At 44.5% G+C, this 20,715-nt stretch overlaps 1 protein-coding gene and 2 long non-coding RNA genes across 3 annotated transcripts; 2 read left to right on the top strand and 1 right to left on the bottom strand.

The window, feature by feature from the left end:
- The first annotated feature begins 732 nt into the window (after window positions 1-732).
- On the top strand, window positions 733-5,125 carry LOC137858348 (uncharacterized). Its single transcript, XR_011097660.1, has 2 exons — window positions 733-1,464; window positions 2,246-5,125. It is a non-coding gene; the product is annotated as an uncharacterized lncRNA (long non-coding RNA).
- Window positions 5,126-8,778: 3,653 nt separating this feature from the next.
- On the bottom strand, window positions 8,779-20,546 carry CD28 (CD28 molecule). The gene is made up of 4 exons (XM_068685922.1): window positions 20,413-20,546; window positions 12,889-13,242; window positions 12,500-12,618; window positions 8,779-9,579 (listed from the first exon to the last, which is right to left on the bottom strand). Exons 1-4 carry the CDS (start codon window positions 20,465-20,467, stop codon window positions 9,439-9,441), a joined length of 669 nt encoding a protein of 222 aa, XP_068542023.1. The 5' UTR covers window positions 20,468-20,546; the 3' UTR covers window positions 8,779-9,438.
- On the top strand, window positions 10,337-19,836 carry LOC137858349 (uncharacterized). Its single transcript, XR_011097661.1, has 2 exons — window positions 10,337-10,469; window positions 18,715-19,836. It is a non-coding gene; the product is annotated as an uncharacterized lncRNA (long non-coding RNA).
- Window positions 20,547-20,715: the final 169 nt, after the last annotated feature.

Below are 20,715 nucleotides of genomic sequence, written 5' to 3'. Positions count from 1 at the left end.
CTGTGACCAGAGTGGACATTTCCTGGCTCAGACCACAAGTTCCTCATGTTCCTGCAGGGCAGGGGGGGCAAGGATGCCCACGCACACGTTGTGTGTTCCAGCTTGGTGTGGTGCAGTACGTACCGGAGACCCAGATCTGCTTCCTGCCCTCACAGCTGCTGAGCTTCATACCTCTGCATGAAGACCACCCTGCCTCTGCTTCCCTCTTATTTTCTTGATTTTTTTTTTTTTTTATTTTTTTTTTTCATTTTTAAGCACCTCAAGCACATCACTTGGCACATCACTCCTGTGTGTTTGAACATGTCACACGTACTGCTTCTAGCCCGACATACCACAGCCCCAGTGCTTTCCAGATGGTACCATACCGGAGGTGAGGCGTGGAGAGGCCAGGCAGGACGAGTCCCTGGCTCCAGCTGGGAGAGGAGGGACCCCGGAGTGCCAGCTGGCAGTCACCCACGTGTGCACAGCGACTGCGGGGGCGGCCTTTCCGACACCTGCGACATCCCTCGCACAGTCTCTCAGCTTCCTGTTCCCAGTGCAAGTGCCGTTTGCCTTCAGCAAGTTAAGCCTGTTGCTCCCCCGTGCTTTTCCCCCTGCCTTGGATCCTTTATCATTTTGCCGTGTCTTTGCAGTCTACGTGCATCTGAGATCCAAACCCAGAGTGATTTCAGCCAGCGCTCACTCCTCACCAATCCCAAAATGGTACTCAGTTGCTAGTGCTCATGCCATTCGGCCAGAGGCACTGGTCTAAGCAGTGCCCCACACTGCATGGGCCTTTGCTTCTGATATTTTTCTTGCGCCATTCTCTAGCCAAAAGTGCTAAACATCAGTTTGTTGATGCAGACTGCAACCAGCATTTATGTGAGGGAAGAAGACACTCCCACAGCAGGTTGCACAGTTGTGTGACTTTCTCAGCCAACTTATCATGCTGACAGCAATTGGATTCCTCCCCTCGGTATAATGGGCACAACAACTTGTCATCTGCAAGAACAAGGAATGAATAATTGTTGACCAAGCATTCATTATGGCAGCTATCAAGAACAAGTGAGTTTAATTTTTGTAAAGAGGTCTGTTTAGTGGGGCAGGTGAATGTCACATTTTGCACCTGGGCAAGAAGAATTAGTCAGGTCCTTGGTTTGCTTGAGCTGTGGCTGGGGCACAACAAGAGTGCAAAATGCCCTCTTGCTTGCTGAAAAGCTGTAGCAGAGCCAGAGAGAATCCACTCCCTGATCTGCAGTTGGAAAGGGATGGTTGTCAGAGTTTTCACTGAGCTTAGTGCTAAAAGGGAGAGTCTTCTCAATATATCTCACATCCAGGGCTAGAACAAATTATAGCAAGTTTGGAGGTGGGAAAAAAATCTTTTTTAAATACAGATCCTCTGAATTTATTTTTGTTCAGTTTTCTGGTACTTCTTATGTCTCAGAGGATGGTGAGTTGATCCAGGCAAGTCAGCACACAGCCAAGGTAAATGTCATTAATGTAGAGATGTCGTAGACCCAATGAGCGTGTTGTGCTTGATGTCTAAGGCATTGGTACTCACTCTGGGTTATTATTGTTATTTTTTTAGTTATATAATGATGGGGAGAAAAGACAGTTTGTATCTGTGTTTGTATAGCTGGTTGCATATTCATACATAAGGTATCCCTTAGTAGTTCCAATGTAGATGTCTTTTCTTAAAACCTTTCTTTCTTAAAATAGTAATTTCTCATGCGGTGTATGCAGCAAGCAGCATTTAACTGTGTAGGAATTCGCTCTGTCACAGCCACAAGCGTGCAAGCACAGAAGAACCACATGTTCCACATACTCTACACAGATGCTAACACTCGTGCCATAGGTGGTGACCCAGGGCTTCCAGTTTCTGCTAGCAGCCCTCGATAGCAGCCTGAACAAAATGTTCTTCTGTAAACTGATTGCACAGCAGATAAATCCCCATAGTTCAGCAGATGGGAAGTGAGGGAGGGAAAATCAAATTCCGTGCCGTGGGAGCCAGGCTATCTTAGTGATTTGCAAATGACCTCAATGCTCTGCAGGCTTTCTGGGCTCTTGATGTTGCTCAAGTCCCTCCATCTCCCACTCTCTTGAACTCTCTCAGCATAGCAAAGCTAAGGAAATCCAGGAGACTAAATTCAGTGCTGCAGATTAGTGACAGGAAGGAAATTGGATATGCATGAATTAAACAAGACCATGTGCCTTCTCTGATCTGCAGATGTTTTTTCTCTCAGAAATGCAACTTCTTTTTTTGCAGGTGACACCCACACATCTCCTTCACTTACTGGCGATGATAATAAAGGAGATAAACAACTGGAGCTCGTGCAGTTAGACTTAATCTTTGTATGTCATCGTCACCAAGCAAAGCCACAGCAATAGGAAAACAGAGCTGTTTTGTGCTGCTCGCTTCTAACTGACATTTCCTCACAGACCAAGTCGCTCATGTAACCTGTGGACTCTTTGAACTTCATCTTGTGCTTGCTACCTTTCACAGTGTGTTGGCATTGCCGTGCAGTGCAGAGCTGCAGTAGATACATCCTGTGCTTATATCCTGGTTCTCAGTTTGCCTCTCTGCCTCAGTGGTTTGAAATCAGATTGCAGAACTACAACAGAAATGCCTTCATAACAAGGAAAAAAAAAAAAAGAGTAACAAGATAGGAATACTCTGATTTTAAAACCTTATACTGCAAGTGGAATGTGGGATTTGTAAGTAACAGATCCTTTAGTTAAGAAAGGAGATAAGGCAGAAATAAATGTATTAAAAAAATCCTTTTTTAGTTAAGCGTATATGCATAGTTAGTTTGATTTTAATAATCTCAGGAAATAACCACAGATTCTCCATCCTTCCAAGGACTGCTTTTATTGGAAATTCACTGGAGCTTCAGTCCAAACTAATGCATTTCTCTAGCTGCTGGAGACAAGCCCTGGAGTCACTTAGCTCCACTTTTCCTGCAGTCTGCCATTCAGCTGTCCTGCCTTCCCAGCCTGCTGTGGTTTATTTGGCCACTGCCCTATGAATATAATTTGCTGCCTTTGTCTCGAAAGTTTCCTGGGATTCAAATGTGTGCCCAAGCCTGCTCGCAGGACCCAAACAGTGCGGTTAGTTCCTCATTGGTGCAGAGCAGCCTGTGCACTAAAAAGTACTTCTTGAGGCAAGAAGGACCAGGGTGTTTTTAATGCTGTTATTTCTAGTATGTGGCCAGGGAGAGGCAGAAGTCTGCTTTGCGTAGTGCATCCTGCAGCTGGTTTGTTCATTGCTGATCCCTGCGGGACTCTTCCAGAGTTCCACTGAAGCGGTTTTAGGGTGGTTTCTCCATTAACCCCTTCTTGCTTCTCCCACCTTTAGTGGTGGGTTGCTCCATCACAGGGCTGGATTTGAAATTAGTGTCAACTGTGTGTGTCTGCAGCAGGGACAGTGGTCATTCCTTTCTGTCCGTGGCTGTATCTTCGCAGCGTCATCCTTAATTCTTGTTGTTAAGAGAAAACATTGGCATCACCTCAGCATGCTGCTAATGAGAAAAAGACCTAGCTGGGATAATGCTCCCAAAGCTGACATTCTGCCCTGGACTTCAGCCTCTGTCCTTGTGCATCAGCAGCGGATGAGCTGTGCAAAGAGAGCAATGATTTCAATTCTCCAGCCAGTTTTGACTTGGCTGGGAAAGGCTGAGAAGCCCACAAAGAAATGCAAGCAGCCTACTTCATCATTTTCACAAGCCAAAAAAAAAAAAAAAATCAGCTCTCATCTTGACCACTGGTGTTTGAAGATTAAAGTAGCCCGAGGGCTGTCACAGGCAGCAAGCATAGCAGGAAAATGAGTTCATTCTGACTCACAACAGAGTGATCTAATTTAACGGGGCACTGACAAGGCCGTCGGGCATTAAGTTAGCTATTATCCTCCTCCGGCTGGCCTGGGTGCATTGTCCAAGCCTTCACGTCCTTCCCTTTGTGGCTGTGGCTGGTTGCAATTTGAAGCCACGTTGCCCTCCCTCGCCCCGCGTGGCCACACGTGCCGGCCAGCGTGGGCTCAGCCGGCCACGGGCGCCTGAGGGCAGAGTTAGGGCCACGGCCGTGTCCTGCTGCCACCCTCTGTCTGAGGGGCTTGGGCTCACTCGCGCTCTGGACCTGCAGCATCTGTGCAAGAGGGGAGCCTCTTTGTGTGTGTGTGCTGGGAGCAGAGGGCACGGCTCCTGCGGGCAGGACAAAATGCCCTCGGGGTGATGGAGCCGCTTTGCTCGCAGCAGGGGGCAGAAGCGAGGCTGGGTGGGAAAGTTTCCAGCTGGCTGTTCTGCCTTGGATTGCTGAATTTGGCAACCTGACCTCTTCGGTTAAGGTCCTTCAGTATGTTGTAGCTTCTGTAGCTTCTTTATTTGAGAGCAAAAGGGTTTTGCAAAAAGGCCATTTAATCCTCCTACCAGATTGAAACCACTACGTTGATTTCCACACCACCTCACTGTTACACGTTGCTTGTTTGCACCTTCATTTTTGCTGGTTAGAGAGTGATACTTCTGGACTGAAAAAGAGGGGTTGTTCCAGTCCATGAGAACATTTCAGCCTGATCCAGAATAGTTCCCCTGAAGGAACAAAAAACCCAGTGAGGGAAAGGAATGATGTGGCTACAGAATGATATAATGGCTAGGAAAACTGTGACGTTTGAAAACTCCTGGTCATGTCAACAGGCACATAAATCAGACAGAGCCAACTCCCAAAACCTGAGGTGCTCCTGGTGAGTTTATGAGCCCTGAAAAAAAGATTTTGTTATGCTTTTATTAACAAACAGGAGAAAAAAGTGAGAACCACTGCCCTAATCTCCTGGAGATGCAGGGAAAAAAGAAGGAAGGAAGGAAGGAAGGAAGGAAGGAAGGAAGGAAGGAAGGAAGGAAGGAAGGAAGGAAGGAAGGAAGGAAGGAAGGAAGGAAGGAAGGAAGGAAGGAAGGAAGGAAGGAAGGAAGGAAGGAAGGAAGGAAGGAAGGAAGGAAGGAAGGAAGGAAGGAAGGAAGGAAGGAAGGAAGGAAGGAAGGAAGAAGAAAGAAAGAAAGAAAGAAAGAAAGAAAGAAAGAAAGAAAGAAAGAAAGAAAGAAAGAAAGAAAGAAAGAAAGAAAGAAAGAAAGAAAGAAAGAAAGAAAGAAAGAAAGAAAGAGAGAAAGAAAGAAAGAAAAAGAGAAAGAGAGAAAGAAAGAAAAAGAAAAATCATGAATTTGCGACCATTCAACTTTTTGTCTCTTTGCAAAAGGGTTTGTATGAAACTGGCAGCCTCATAATACTTTGTCAGCCAAATTGGCCACATCAGACTATCTGCATGCCCTTGAGGCTGGAATAGTAACATACTGTAATGTGATGCCCTAACAAAAGCGCCTAATTGTGAAGAACAATCCATTTGCATCAAGATAAGCAGCTAGTAATGCTTCCCTCTCACAGCCACTTGCAGACACCGACTGGCTACAAATTACTGCCTAGTACTGTTTTCAATGCTTCCCCATTCTTCACCACACCAGACAAAGCTGGTATTGTACTCATTACCCTAACCTGTTTTCTGGTTAGTGCGAGTGACTAACAAAATTGTCTTGGTCTGTGATTCATCTTGAATAAACTATTTTCCAGTCACACAGCAAAAGCCTTGCTGAAAGCGGAAAGATTTGATCTTTAGCATTTGCTTTTGTGCTCCTAAAACTCAAGCAGTTTGTACCACGTTATCGGTATCAAACATACCATCAGTAGCCCAAGTTGCTTCTGCTGTCAGGGCATGTATACAGGCATAATGAGCTTGGCAGGAGTCAGAAGCCTGCTATGCACAGGAAACAAAATGCACAGAAGTTAAACGCACTGTGGGAGCACGTGGTGTGTGGGATTCCCACATGGCTGTTTGGCAAACTGAAGATGATGGGAAAATCAAAGGGATGAAAGACCCCAAATCCTTCAAACAGAAGACGAGTGCATATCAAATCCCCACAAGGCTCCAGTCTCCTCTGGCAACTCCCTACCCAGCAGTGAAGAGGAACGTGGCATACAACACAGCCTGTGAAGCAAGGAACTACTCATGGCTGCGTGTGGAAGGTTGCACAATGGTGCTGGGGATTAACAAATTGGATGGGTTCCTGAACTGCTGAGTCTGGCATAGAAATGAAAGTAAAAGTGATAATATGCAAAGGGGGAAGATGTGATATTGTTCGACAGACATGCAGGGTTCGTGTTTATAGCCAGAGAAGAAAGAAGGGGCATTTTCAAAAATTTGCTACAGGAGATTTGGGAAGTTGGGGAATTCAAACCTGAAGGGATGCCCAAGGCTTTTGGCTTCAGTAAACCTGACAACCCCTACAGTGAAGGTTCGAGATACTTGCAAGCACAGCACAGGCTACCTCCTCAGCATCCGTCTCCCAGGAGCTTGGTTCCTGGAAGTGCAGAACAGCCAGACCCTTGGTTTGTGCTGTGCTGGAGACGTGCAGAACAGGGATCACACGCAGGGGCTGGAGCTGCACAACCCTTGCTTGACCCCTTGCAACATGTGCTGATTGCTGCTCAGATATGATGACTGCAGTTCAGATGCTCATTTGACACAGAGATCCAAACATGGAAGATAGGAGGATGAAAAATTAAATCACTGTTCATCGGGATGATAGTTGCATTTGAATTAACCCTGTCTGCAAGGCAGAAAACTCTACTGATCTCTCACCACCCTCCATGAGGGCCAGATTCCAAGTTGAGAGCAGCAGGAGATGGAGGATTCTCTTTACATCATCTATAAAGAGCATATAGACCCCAAAGGCAGGGGCAGGGTGGGCCAGGACTGTCCTGGCATGTTACGCGTTGCCTGAGACCAGATGGAATAAATTAGGATTGCTCTGTTTGTCATCTATGCTAATCCACATATGCAGAGCCAGACCTGAGGCTTAACTGGCTTGCTTCTCTGCAAACACTTTCTTTTAGTCCCTTACAGTGGTGGATAAAAGGTACTTTTACTGGTATCTCGTCTTCAGCAGTCTGTAATTCGTGTCACTACAGTGCTTTAATGGCAGTGTCCATTCTAACACAGGGCTTAGGCTCTTCCTGCCCTGGTTCTCCTCATTATTTTTTTCATTATTTGTTTAGGATGTTTCCCTGTATCTCCCTTTCTTTTTGGTCAGCCAACAGATTTAATAGTTATTCCAGCTGTTCCAGGTCTGACTTTCCAGTATCATGTCCTGGGAGCTACCGGTACATTTAAAATATGGAAATTGCAAAAGTGTTAGGGGAAGGAAAACAAATTATACCAACATTTGCTTTAGAAAGTAATACTTTCCCCTGACTAGCCTCAGGCCCAATGCATTTATTCAAGATTTAATTTACTGTATCTATTTAATAATTTTAAGAGGAGATTGCAAAAAGTATAATAAAACTATAAAGAATATAGATGTGAAACAGATGCATCTACATGTACAAATGTACATAAGCAGTTGAAGTGAAGAAGTTGACCCTGTTTTATGCTTTCAGTACACATTTGCCATCTCACCTCACATTTGCACTAGAAGATGTGATTTTTCACACCGCATTGAGATCAAAGCACTTGTTAATGTTGCATTACACAATGACAACGCTGGTGGATGGTGTGGAGCTGGGTGAGACAGAGTCAACCAGACTGATGCTGTGCAAGGAGTAGCTGGAGGCCCCGACACAAGGCCAGCATGCTGACGGGGCCAAGCAAGGAGGGAGAAGCAGGGTGGGAGCATCCCAGTGGTCAGTGCCAGCAAGCAGGGCCCAGCTGGGACCATGTAGGGACCTGCCTGGCCCCTTCCCCTAAGCCCCTCCACGTGCTTCTCACTGCCACGGCTGTAGTACAAAGGCACAGTAAGGGGCATTTTAGGAAGAGAGTCAAAAATGTATGTGGAAAAGTGTAAAGCGTAGGACCCAGAGTGAATAGTTTGGGGCCTGGTCTACAAATTCAAATAACACTTCCAATTTGGAAGTACCAAGAGTTGTACTTGGCTTAAGATGTCAAAGCAGGCTGTTGCCACACTTCCACACTTCTGCGTCTCTGTTTTTGTCATGTCCCCTCAAAAAGAAAAAAAATCTTCTCATCCTGATTTGAAGGAAAATAAATTTTGAACAATCCCAATTTTATTTCAAAGTGGGAGTATGGATTTATTTTTATTTTTCTGTTTGTTTACTCAGTAGTCTCTATAAAATAAATCTAATCTCCTCAGTATGAAAAAGGACCTTAAGCTAAGACAACCCCAATTACAGTTTAGGATGCCTTGTTAATGTAAACATACTTAATTAAAGGTATGAAGCAGGTTTTTGTTGAAGACTTCACTCCAGCACGGAGCATCCCTAAAGAACATCTTTAGATAAAAAGGCAACCTTCAGTCAGCACAAAGTTCAAAGTGCCTGGAGCAGTCTCTGTTCACAATGGTAGGACCTGAGGACCCTCTCGCACCCAAAACGTTGGTTGCTTACTAGGAAATAATTCAAGTGATCTTTAGTCACTCCTTAGTGGATGCCGATTTTCAAGAGAGCTCTGGTACAGCCTTGGTACCAGAAAAAGTGATGATTTTTCAGGAGGACTCAGCAGAATGCCTTTTGAATAGAAACAAAAATTAAAAAATGAGGGTAAAGATCTCCTCCAAATCTGACTTCCACATCTTCTAATGCTTCCCATGTTGCTTTGTGTTCCCTTGCTGTAGGCAAACAAACGGGGCTTTTCATGATGACAGCAAACCTTTCTTCCTCTCCCATTTGATTTTTTCTTGAGATGCATTGGTTTCATGCTCTGTGGAGTTGCTTGCTTATGACTTCAGATGGCCTTTATGAACATTTACAAAATGTCCAACCTAAGGACTCACATGTTGAATGTTGAGTCATTTTCTTTCAGTCCTGGTTTGTCCTGATGGCCCATTTGCACTGTAGCCTAATTACTTGGATGCCTTCTGGCTGACTTTTCCATCTCTTTCAAGTGCATCTTGACTTTCAAACTATTCCCTGCTCTCAGAGGGAAGACAGCTTGTTTTTTTCCCATTTTTCCATATTTAACAGCAACAATGGTTTCTGAGGATCAGACATTCAGGAAAAGAAATTACAGGCTAAATCTAAGGGAGTAGTTATTGGGAAAGGTCAGATGTTCTGGTGCTGGTTCCCCCAACAGCTGGGCAAAAACACCGGTGTTAAGAGGAGAGCAGCTCTGATGCCATCCTTATCTCTTACCCACTGACAACCCTCAACACAAGTTGCATCTCCTTGTCAGCCATCATGGAAAACAACCCTTTTTTACTTTTCCCCCATTTTTTATGTTTGCTTTTTTTTTTTTCCCTTTTCCTTTTCTTTTTGCATAACACTGAAGTTTAGCCAATCCTTGCTTTGGTGTAGGTATCCATGGTCATTAATAACAAACATGATGAGAAAACAACAGGCTGTCCTTCGCTGTCCAGGAGCAAGTGACTGCCTAGAAGCACAAGAGGACGGTGGTGGCTCGGCTGGTGGCTCTCACGGCTGCCAGGAGCGATACGCAGTGTAGTCTCGTGTTGGTGCATAGGATGGGTAACCCTTGTTCTTCTGGTAGGGTGGGTGCCGGGGAGTCATGTTCATGTAGTCACTCTGGTGGTACCTGTTCTTCTTGGACTTTTGCTGTGGGAGAAGGGGCAAGAAAAGTGTGAAACCATTTCTGCAAGTAGCCTGTCCCACCCGGGGTGAACATTGAAAAAGGGGAAGAAAAGAAAGGGAAGAGAGATCCTTTGAGCAGAGAGCTTTTGAGCATTAATAAGATGTGAGAAACATGAGCGATGCATTTTATTTTTTCCTTTTTTGAGTTAACAAATAGTCTCATCTGACTGTCAGATACATTAACTGCTGATGGTCCTGGCTCTGGGTCCTGGTTCAAGGAAGCAGGCGTGTTCATAAGAAAGCCTCAGGTTTAAATACGTTTACAGAAGAATTAGAACACGTGTTCTCGTAATATAATCCAAGGAATTTGCCAAACCCTAATACAAGTCTACAGCTCATCTGCTGAGGGATGCGGAGTGTCAGTTCTCCAGGGGAAGGAATGCTGCAGACCAAGGATACAAACTGATTTCTCTCGCCACCGGTTCTCAGCTACGGAATGACTCAGCAGAAGCAATGCAGCCTGAGCAGTGAAGGCTGTCCTCATTTATTAGGAAGGAAAAGAAATTGGCTTAACTGAAGCAGAATAAGCAGGAAAAATCAGCCTAGGCTATATATATCATGACTTGCATTTACATGACTGCATTTACAGCAGGAACACATAATGTATACGTGGTGCTGAGCACTGTTTCAAGAGGAAAAAGAGCCAGAGCTCATGTTAATGTTTTATCTGGGCCTTAAAAATCTCATTTCCAATGTTGAATTTCTGCCTTATAGGGCCTCTGTGAGACAGGGAAGGCATCTCTTTCAGAACTAAGAGTAGCAGAAGACAGGTGAAATGATTTGCCTGTAATGATAGAGGAAGTTTGTGGCTACAGCAGAATTTGCACCTGTGGCTCCTGCAGGCTGTGCATAAGGTTAGTGTTCTTGCATAGCTTAAGGCCTTCCTACAGGGACTGGGGAAAGTGCTTCCATTCTTTTTCCTTAAGACTGATTATACATTTTTACAATCTCCTTTTTTCTGAAATCTCCTTTCTACATACATACACACACACACACATATACTGCAGTGTACGTGTGATGCTGTGGAATTGGAGGAGGTCTGCCTTAGCAAATCTAATGGCTGAATTATGCTCTACCTGCAGTGTGAGGCAGTTAATTGCTGTGAGACACTTCAAGCTTTTTGATGTTAATGTTATATATATGCAAGGTGTTGAATGGAAATTACATGCTGCTGAAGCTGTGCAATGCAGATGGTGCATTTAATCATTAGATACAAAAGTTTTATCTGTCTTTCTTTATCTCTGTAATATTAAAAAAAAAATCTGTTAAAATTGAGGAGGTAATTTCTCATTAGAGAAATACATTTTGCTAGCGTGAGTGAGTGCTGGATTGTTCTGGGATAAAGTATGGCTGCTTCTGGAGAGAAAAGCAGTTTTCCTCCAAGGCAGGCAGAACTGTGAGGAATTTGACAAATCTTTAGCTGCTTTCAGGAACTCGAGTGAAACAGGCTTGCTATGGCTGTCAGGTATCATTTTTAGAACCTCATTTTAACGTCTACAATGACATGTAGGCAGCTTTATTTACATTCAACAGCACTCCAAGTACATCCACGCTCACGGCGTGCGTTATCAGGAGAATACCACCAGCAGTGATAACAGCAGGTACAAACTGATGCAGCAAACAGCACGCATCACAGTGCAGCCTTGTCACTCTTGCTGGGAGCAGACATCTTAGTAGCACAGCACGTAGCCATTGGGTACCGAAAGAAAATAGCAGAGAGAAAATGGTTCAGATTGTGAACGATGGATTTGAAGCTATAATATCTCATCAGCCACCGTTGCACAGCACGGTAACACCAGCAGCTGTTTGCTGTAATCCTCTTGGCTCTCCTCTCAGTCTCTACATAAGGCACAAAGAGGGACCACGTAACCTGCCTTTGCAGTTTGCTTTGACAATGTCTGGTTCAACTGTTTTGCATTAGAAATATGTATATACTGAGCAAGCGTATTTTTGTGAAACAGCTAACAGAGCTGAAGCTTCAGCTAGCACTGAGAGTGGTTTTCTGTGCACGTGCAGCATTTAGCCTGTCAGGGACCCTGGGACCTTTTTTATACAGGCTACATCATAACCATAAGAAGCTATTTAATGGCAAAGATAGAGGGGAGAGGAGTGCAAGTAACAGAACTCTTCACGGTCGTTGTTCAAGTCTTTCCCACGTGGAGTAAGAAGTGTAAAATCACCTCTGGGAAATCGGGATCCCAGGACTTGTCCTGGGAGGTGGCATTCTGCTCTCTTTACTCCAACAGGGCTGCTTGTTGAACCAGGCAGAACTGAATGTGACGTGGGCCAGGCAAATCTTCAGATAGATTAGAAAGCAAAAATAATGAGCCACGAGGCTGTCTCTGCTTTCTTAGGGTAAATACACTATTGAGACCCTTGTGCCCCTGTTCTCTTGCAGTCAAGCTGCCAAAAAGAGTGAGTATGAGAAGGAATTGCTGGATAAGCACGACACATCAGTGCGGATGGTCTTGAGCCAGCTGAGGGCTCCCTCAAGATTGTTTTACTGTAGGTGAGCACCTTCTGTCAGATTAGCCTTAAGGGAGTTTGCCAGGAGTGCTTGGAGAGGTAGATTTCCCTGACAGGGACAGCTGGCTGGAGCTGGAGACCGTGTCCCAGTTTGGCTGGTGTGCTGGGCATGGCAAACATTATGGCATTACTGTTTGCTTTAGGACTCTGCTACAGAGGCTGACTGCCCACCTGGTGAGCATCTGATGTTCCAGCTGTTTGGGGGCACAGCACAGGTGTGCACATGTAGCTGGGGTAGAGAAGTGCTGTGATCCTGAAGTGAGGGATACCAGTGAGCTTGTGGTAAATAAGGCAGGAATAGCCTGAGAGATGAACTAAGGACAAAGAGCATATAGAGCAAAGGAAAATGGTTTCTTACCCAGTAGCTAATAAAGATTGCAGTTATTAGGATACTGTAGAAAGCAAGAAGTCCCGTCACTGCCACCATAACCCAGTAAGAAATTGCAGACTGAGGCTCTTGTGTTTGGACAGGTGTCTCTTTAAGGAAAAGAACAAAAAGAAGTTTAAGCACTTAAAAGCAAAAACCTCCATCTCCACTTACTTGTTCTTTGTTCCAACATGCCATTTATATTAATCGTATCATACACCTGTTTAAGACATCTTTCTTGGGATATCAGGAGCAGGAATGTCTTTTTAGGAGGCAACCCAACTATTTTTTTTTCTTTATAAAGGAACAAACTGCCTCAAGCCATCATATAAGGAGTGTCTATAGGGAGGATACTGGCCTCCAGAGATTCCTCAGCTTACCTTTCACATGAATGACGGTCCCGTTGCTCTTCTCATTGTAGACATATGGAGGTGGATACATGGCCTCAATTTTGCAGAAGTAGATGTCAGTTTGGTTGGCATTCATGTTCCAAAGATTGAAGATTACTTTGTCTTCATAAAAAGTCCCCTGGCAGTTGAATTCTTTATTGGAATTACTGCTAGATTTGGTCTTGTTCCATGAAATAAAGCAGACTTCAACTGCACTGTTTGTTCCTTTGTGCAGCGAAGCTCGAAATTCCTTCCCTGTTCCATTGTATGAGTAGTTGCAGACTAGGTTTGCCGTTTTGTTGGCTACGATGAGCAGAGGATGCTGAGCCACTAAAATCTTGTTTTCTGGAAGGGAGGGCAGAAAGAGAGAAAAACACTTGTTTGCAAGGTACACCATGAGGCTTCAGAACCACACATCCTCCTCTGCAGCTCTTCTCCGTGTCTCCTCTCCTCTGCTGATGCTCCCTACTGGGGAGCACATAACCACCAAGCTGCAGAAGCAGTTTCTCACAGGAGCTTGTTGCAGCAATCCCCCTCTTTATAAATAACTACAAAGTCACTAGGGGAGCATGTGAGGTCGAGGGTGTTTTTCTTTAGAGTCAGGACAGTAGGACAGAAAGTGGCTCATGTGATAAAGATTGAGCATCAAGGCCCAAAAGGCTGCCTTGTTTCTTTATTCGTTTGTTTGTGTGTATTTAAGGCCACCTTTTTACCCTTTCCTTAGCAAGCAGATTCCCAGGGAACACTACAGAGTCAAAATACTATGAATTTAATGCTTACTTAAGTAGTCAGGTAAGAGAGTATTATTGATACAATTGGTTTGTAATCCAAGGACAGTCTTGAAGAGTTTGCAGGTGGAATTTGTTTAACCATTTCAAGGGTTTGGGCCTTGGACAAAGAGCACTAAAAGCATGAACTGCTATCATTTTAATTTTAAATAATTCATTTCACTAGCTAGCAGCTGCAGCAGATTCTTAATCTCTCAGAGGACTTGGGATCTGACTAATCTGACACTGTTGGCACTTAGCACTTGAATGGCCTGCAAAAAAGCATGTCATATGAAGGTATAATTCAATTTGGATTGACCGGACTGACAGATAAACAGGAAATGTTTTCTGACGTGTAGAACTCTGTGCTATGATTAGCTGAACAATGAAACACTGCATAGGCTGTGCAGAGAGACAGCTTCTTCCAAGACAATTCATCCTGTGCCAGTGGGGCCTTACTTCTCAAATTGTGACCTGTAAGAGGAAGGAGGTTTGGGTTCTTAAGCTAGGAACTTGCCAGAAGCAAGGAAAGCCCTTTTGTGTGTGTATATAACCACATGCAAGTGCAATTCATAGGAGGTCTCAGTAACCTTTGATGGATCACTGAGAATTGCTGTGGTTGAGAGAATGGCAATTGTGTCTCCTCCAAAGTCTGCTGCAAAATTTGCCTTCATTCTACTTAATCCACATAAGGATACTTGAAAAGGCTGGTTAGGGAAATGGAGTGGGAAGGGGGCCAGATCCAGAATGCCCGGAATATAAGTGTTTCAATGTGTTCAATATTTAGGACTAAATGGCTACATGCAGTGTGCTCACACAGGCACAGGAAGAGGGACCACCCCAGCCTCTTGAGTAGGACACTCTTTTGGGGTGTAGGAAGCCCAAGTTCAGTTCTGTGCTCTGGCTTGGTCAGAGACCTACACCTGCCTCCCTCAAGCTTGGTGAGAGAATGGGCTTCTTGGGAGCTGCACAAATGTTAGGCTGGAACAGACCACTGAAGTCATCCTGTCTAGTGCTCCGCTTTCAGTCAGACATAAGACAAAAGGCAGAGAAAACAGATCTGTTTGTACAATTGACACATTATTTACACAGGTCCAAAGAACATCTGCTCCAAATACCACACAGTGTATCCACAGGTGTTATGAAGGCACTTTTTTCATGTTGAAACTATCTCACTTTGCTCAACTTTCATTATGAGAGCTGTGAGTGAAGACAGTGAACATACATAGTGGTCACGGCTATCAGGGACATGAGAGATTCAGGTGTAACCCCTGCTCTGAATCAAAACAGAAGATGGACTTGAGTGTGGGTCTTCCAAATTCAGAGTGAAAACCTTTCTCCATCTGATTATACTAGGCTCTGGCTCCCATTCTTATTAATTTTTGTGGTTGCTAGACATTTTCCTAATAAATTGCTATTTCCCTGCCAGCTCCCATTCTCCTACCACTCTGCATCTGAAAATTTCCAAGCAGCTCTACTTAGCTGTAAGCTGGTAAAAGGGTCTGTAAGGCTGTTGCTCTCCAGCTCCCCAGAGGCTTGAGAGAAGTTTGTGCTAGATTTCTTTCATCAGCCACTGCTGATTTATGAGGAAGTTAAGAAGCTGAGCCAGAAACCCTCTGCTAGGTATACCCTGGCATACCAATTGTAAGCAACGAAGGGAACGAGACTGGAACAGGGAGTGAAGTATACATGAAGAGATACATGATTTTGCCAGGACTAGTGGTAGGGTGCGGGCAGTAAAAACAACCCACGGCCAGCAGGTTCTCCAGTTACCAGCCCAGCCCATGAAACTGCTGAAGTTGTTCATTTTCTCACGGGAAGCCTTGTTTACAGCCCTTTCTTCTCATGAGAGCAGAAAGATGTGAGACAAGGAATGCTCTAATGCCTTGTCTTTAGCAAAGAAAGATTTGTTAGTCTGTCCTCCTTGTGTCTCTCTGTTCAGCACAGCTAGCTTGGAGGTTGGAGCAGAGCTCGTCACAGCTCACAAATCTCATGTTCGCAGGGAACCCAAACACCATGAAACTTTGTATTTTGACAAAGAGTGAGCATTTCCATGCTTTCCAGCACAAAGAGCCACACGTCTTGGAATCACAGCACAGGGAGGCCGAATAACAGCAGACAAGGCAGGTTTCTGTCGGAGGTGTTGCCTGTGGTGAATTTTCATCGAAATGAAGACATTTCAGCAAAACATTTCAGTTTCATCGAATCAGCACTTTCCGACAAAGGTTCTCACATAGGCTTATAAGGCATTCTAAGCAAGGAGTGAGGTTTGCATTCCACCCCTTTAGACAAAGTGTTTGATCATATTTTTCTTGGCCAGAAAAATGATCTTTGGCCCAGGTGGGAATGTGCAAGACCCCAGCGGAGTTGTTCTGCTTTTAGCATAGCAGAATTCTGCACACCTCACTTGAGACACTCATTCTGATTTTCACCCCAGTAGTGCCCACCACTACAACCCTGACTGTCACAGGAACCAAATACACCTTCAGGAGGGATTTTTCTGTTTCAGAGCTTACAACCAAAACAGGCATCCTGGAAGAGGCGCTTGCAGAAGCACTACACCTCCGAAAAAATGCTTGCCTGTTTTTCACTGCAAGTGCTTACCAACAGCTGTTTTTCAGTGCAAGTACTTACAGAAAAACAGGTGGATGTTTATTGCTTAGCCTGAGCAGATTTTCTCTATGTCCGGAGGAAAGACAAAGAACACCGAAAATCTTATCACTGGGGGACCACCTTCAAGTGCTGTTTACACTCTTCTGCAGAGCCCAGTGACCTCCCCCCACCTTTTGCTGCTGTGAGCTAGTCTGGATTCCTGATGTACAGTAGGACATAGCTTCATGCCTCGAGCTCCACTATTTCATTACAGCTTTGAACTATTTCTGTCCCTACCATGATATTTTGCTAATTGTCAACTGGACGTTTTTGATGCAGCCAATGAAGAAAATAATTTCCTTCAACTTATTTTTTGGACTTTTGGCCCAGTCTTGCCTTGCAGGCTGGGTGTTGATAACCCAGCCTCATGCTGCTGATGTTGAGGTGGCTGACCAGTTGCAAAAAGCTTACTTGTGGAGCATTAAATGAAGACTGTGCCTAAGTGATTTGTTTACGCCAAGCTTAAACTGAATCTGCTTTCAGAAAGTGGCTCTGCTATGTCAAATCTGAACTGGTTGAGGGAGGTCTTTTGTTTTTCATTTATGGGAACTAATGAGCACCACATGAATTGGTTGGGCTGCAATGCCAGCAGGGCTGGGGCAGGGCAGGCTTACCCCACAGGCAAGTTAGACAGGCCCTGCTGGCATCCTGCTCCTCCAGGCTCGCGTTTTTTTCAAATCGAAGAGCATCAGTCTTGCCAAAATGTGTTCTAATTTTGCAGTGAAGAGAAAGTAAGGCAAAACATCCCTTTTTTCATTTCTGTTCTGAATAGGATTTGAGTATATTCTTTGTAGGATCTGGACCAGTCTGAGCAAATGAGCTGAAGTTGCTTTTGCCTTCACAAAGGAAGTTCTTCTCATGTCTCTTTGGGTTTGTTAAAATGGTGAAACTCCGAAACATCTCATATGTGTTTCCAATAGCATATGTTTTCCCCTAAATAGGTTCACGATTGCTATTTCCAGAGCTGTGTTCAGTCATGCTGCATAGTAATAAATATCTGTGTCTTGGCCTTAGCCAGAAAATGTCAGTTACAAAAAATCTTTGTCTACAGTTTCAAAAATCAGTAAGGTCTAGAAAAGTAAAATCATTTAAATCAGAGCGCGCATGCTGCGGGCTTTCTCGGGATCATAGGTTGTATAAGCAACAGTGCACTGTTGAGCTTTTTTGTATGTTATTTGTCATGCTTGACATATCTTATAATCACACGTGAGGGTTTTTTTGTATCATGACAAAATGTTGGCCATCCATACCTGTAATACACAGACTCCCTCATCATGGACCCCGGTGCAGGCAAAACTTCACTGAAGTTTCTTTCTTTCTTTCTTTCTTTCTTTCTTTCTTTCTTTCTTTCTTTCTTTCTTTCTTTCTTTCTTTCTTTCTTTCTTTCTTTCTTTCTTTCTTTCTTTCTTTCTTTCTTTCTTTCTTTCTTTCTTTCCCAAGAAAGTGAAATAAAGATGACAGAGTATGGAAACTAACTATTTTGATTTTTTTTTCCAGAAGTTTCCATGAATCATTGTCAACTATTGGAAAAAAACATTCTGCTAAAAATATTTTCTGCTCTCCTTTCTTTCCCATGCCAATTGATTCCAGGGAGCTATTTGCCAGGCATGGAGTCTGGGATAAGTTGGGATTTCTATAGGCACAGTAAAGAAGCGTCCCACTGGATTCTGCCAGGAACTTGCTTAATCCACAAATGGAAAGATACACAGCTATGTTACACACCAAGCTATCCCATTTTTTTGCTGCTGCTGTTTCGTTGTTCAATTACCTTTTTACTCTGCTTCCCCAGGTACAAGAGTCTTTATCTGATACTTTGGTTCTAGGTGACCCAGCAGTGGGTGTAGCGTGCAGCTGGAGGGATCTGCCCCTTCTAACCGTGATAAACTTGGGGTTTGCTAAACTTTCCTCCTTTTGTGCAAATACTGCAGGAAGCCCAGTGCTGCACAAAGCACAGGTAATTCCTGCTGTAACCAAGCCCAGTTGGAGCACAGGGTTTCTTCTTGTCCATTTGTGATTTTTTTTTAAACCAGCATTTGTTGATGTCATCCTAATCACAGCTAACCACCTTGTACTTCTTCTGCATTCTGGTAACCTCGGTGGGTTCGAGGTTAACTTTTACACCCTGAGTCTGTTTTTAACACCAGCCAGAATGTGAGGCAAATACTGAAAAGATGAGGTCGTTTGTGGTCCACTGCAGTGGAAACCCACGTACATTACTTTATTTCATAAAACACACAGGTAGCCAACGTGCTCTGCCTGCCTCTCTGGCAGACTGCAGCAACATAATTATTTAGTCAACAGAGAGGGGGTGATGGGGATGGGGAGGGACGAGCTGTGTAAACATTGGTGTTACTGCAAAAGGGGAATGAGCAATCTGATCGTTCACGTCTCTTCCCAGCTTTAGAGTTCCACCATTCAAACTCAACTTGCTGCACTCCCTGGCAGTCTAACAGAAGCAGAATGGGACAAATTTGTTTGTCTTCACTAGAACAAAGTATCTGAGGCCTATAATACATTTTGTGGCTCGAGGAAGTCCTGCAGGGTCTTGACCTGCCTTAGTGTTTTCCATGCAGTAAGGATCATTAATCTCAGGATCAAAATGAAAAGAAGAGGTAGACAAGAGACATGGAATAAAGCTGAGAGCCCTGAGAAGCAAGCTAACTTGTGTACTTCTCTTTAAACAGTCATACAGTCTCAGTGAAGCTGTTGGAGAAATTCAAGCTCTCAATGTAAAGCAAGTGTGCAGATGTCTAGAGAATCACGGCATAACCCCAATGTCTGATAACCACACACTTTATTTTGTTGCAATTTAAAAGAGTTGCATAAAAGTTGTTCACACCTTATGGAAATGTTTTTAAAACTGTTAACCCATTGCTGCTACTTATCCCCTTCTGGAATTAAAGTCTTCTCTGACAACCAGTGGCCGTCTGTGGAAATAATTATGACATTGCAAGCACAGAACGATAAACATGGTAGAAGGACAAGGAAGGCAAAGACTATCATCTCTCAAAGACATACTATTGCTTCATGCAAATCACAATGCCTTCACTGAGGAAAAGCGTTGCAGAAAAATAACACAAGTTAGGAAAAATGTGATCAATTGTATCTCTTGCATTAGGAAAAGCAACTCTTTAAACTTCTATATGTGAAAGTTTTTGTACTGGAAGTCAGATTTTTGTTCTTACCTGTAAATTCTCCATCAAATACAAAGCGCTGATATTTGGAGAAGAAGCAAATAACAACAGTTCACAGACCAGTGACTTGAAAAATTGTCTGTCTCAAGATTATCCTTACAGAAACCATCATCCCTCGCCTTGCTTTGCATTTTGATGTATCCCTTGAAAAGACGTTAACTCTGAACATACTGCTTAAGTGAGAGACAACACCCAGACAAAACACCCTCAGCCACAACAACTGAAGATTCAGAAAGATTCACCAAGACTCCAGGCTCCTAAATCACAAATAGACATTTGTGTTGTTGCAGGTATTTCCAGAAAGAAGCTGGATATCTCGTTAGTACCAATAAACTACTAAACAGTGCAAAACTCAGAAACCCAGCAATTCCCACGCTCCCACCTTTGAGCTTCGTAAGCCGCTCTGCTGTTGTTCCTTTTGTGTGTTAGCTCTGGGGGGATGCAGGTGGGCACCGAGCTGGGCCACAGAGCTGCACACAGCAGGCTGGCAGGTGGCCGAGAGGCTGCCCCAAGGGGGGCACTGGCACCAGCTCAGCCCAGATCCCCCCAGCAGAGGCTAAAAAGCCATGAAACACTTGTGTGAGCAAAATCTGTACAGGCTGGGGGAAGGTGAAATAACCCCCTGTAAATACACATGCAGTTTCCAAATGCATCTCAAGAGATGGCGGATCAAAAAGAAAGCTCTTGGGTCCTGGAGGGATACTTGTGCAAGAAGAAAAATCAGGCTCTTTTAGAGCAAGCTGATCCATATGCAGTCCTAGCAGTGTGTTCTGTCTCCCCCTGTACATCCAAACAGACCAATTTCTGCAAAATTGACTCAGAGCCGTGCTAGACCTTCTCCCCCCTCCAATGGTGCAAAAGTTGAAAACTGGCGGAAAGGGTCAGCACCCTGCTTTTGTTACCTGTTACATCGGCAGCGGGGATGAAGCAGAGCACCACGAGGATCCCCAGGAGCATGGTGCTGATGGTGGGCCCACGGCCTTGTCCCCACCCCCTGCAGGCACTCCAGGTCTCCCCAGGCCCCGCGCCACCAGCCGTCCCGTCCCCGTGGGGCCAGGCTGCACCCTCGCTTGCTCACACAGCTTCTCTCCTCCTCCCTCTGCGGCACATGATGCACAGCCAAGTGAAACCACTGCAATGGAAGTGTTCGAACAGGAAGTTCACTCGTTTGGTGGCTTTACCCTTAGGAAGTTTCCCCTGTGCCT

The sequence above is a fragment of the Anas acuta genome, chromosome 6, assembly GCF_963932015.1.
Source record: "Anas acuta chromosome 6, bAnaAcu1.1, whole genome shotgun sequence".
NCBI lineage: Eukaryota > Metazoa > Chordata > Aves > Anseriformes > Anatidae > Anas > Anas acuta.
Note: the sequence above shows the minus strand (reverse complement) of the source record. Positions and strands in the feature narration are given on the sequence as shown.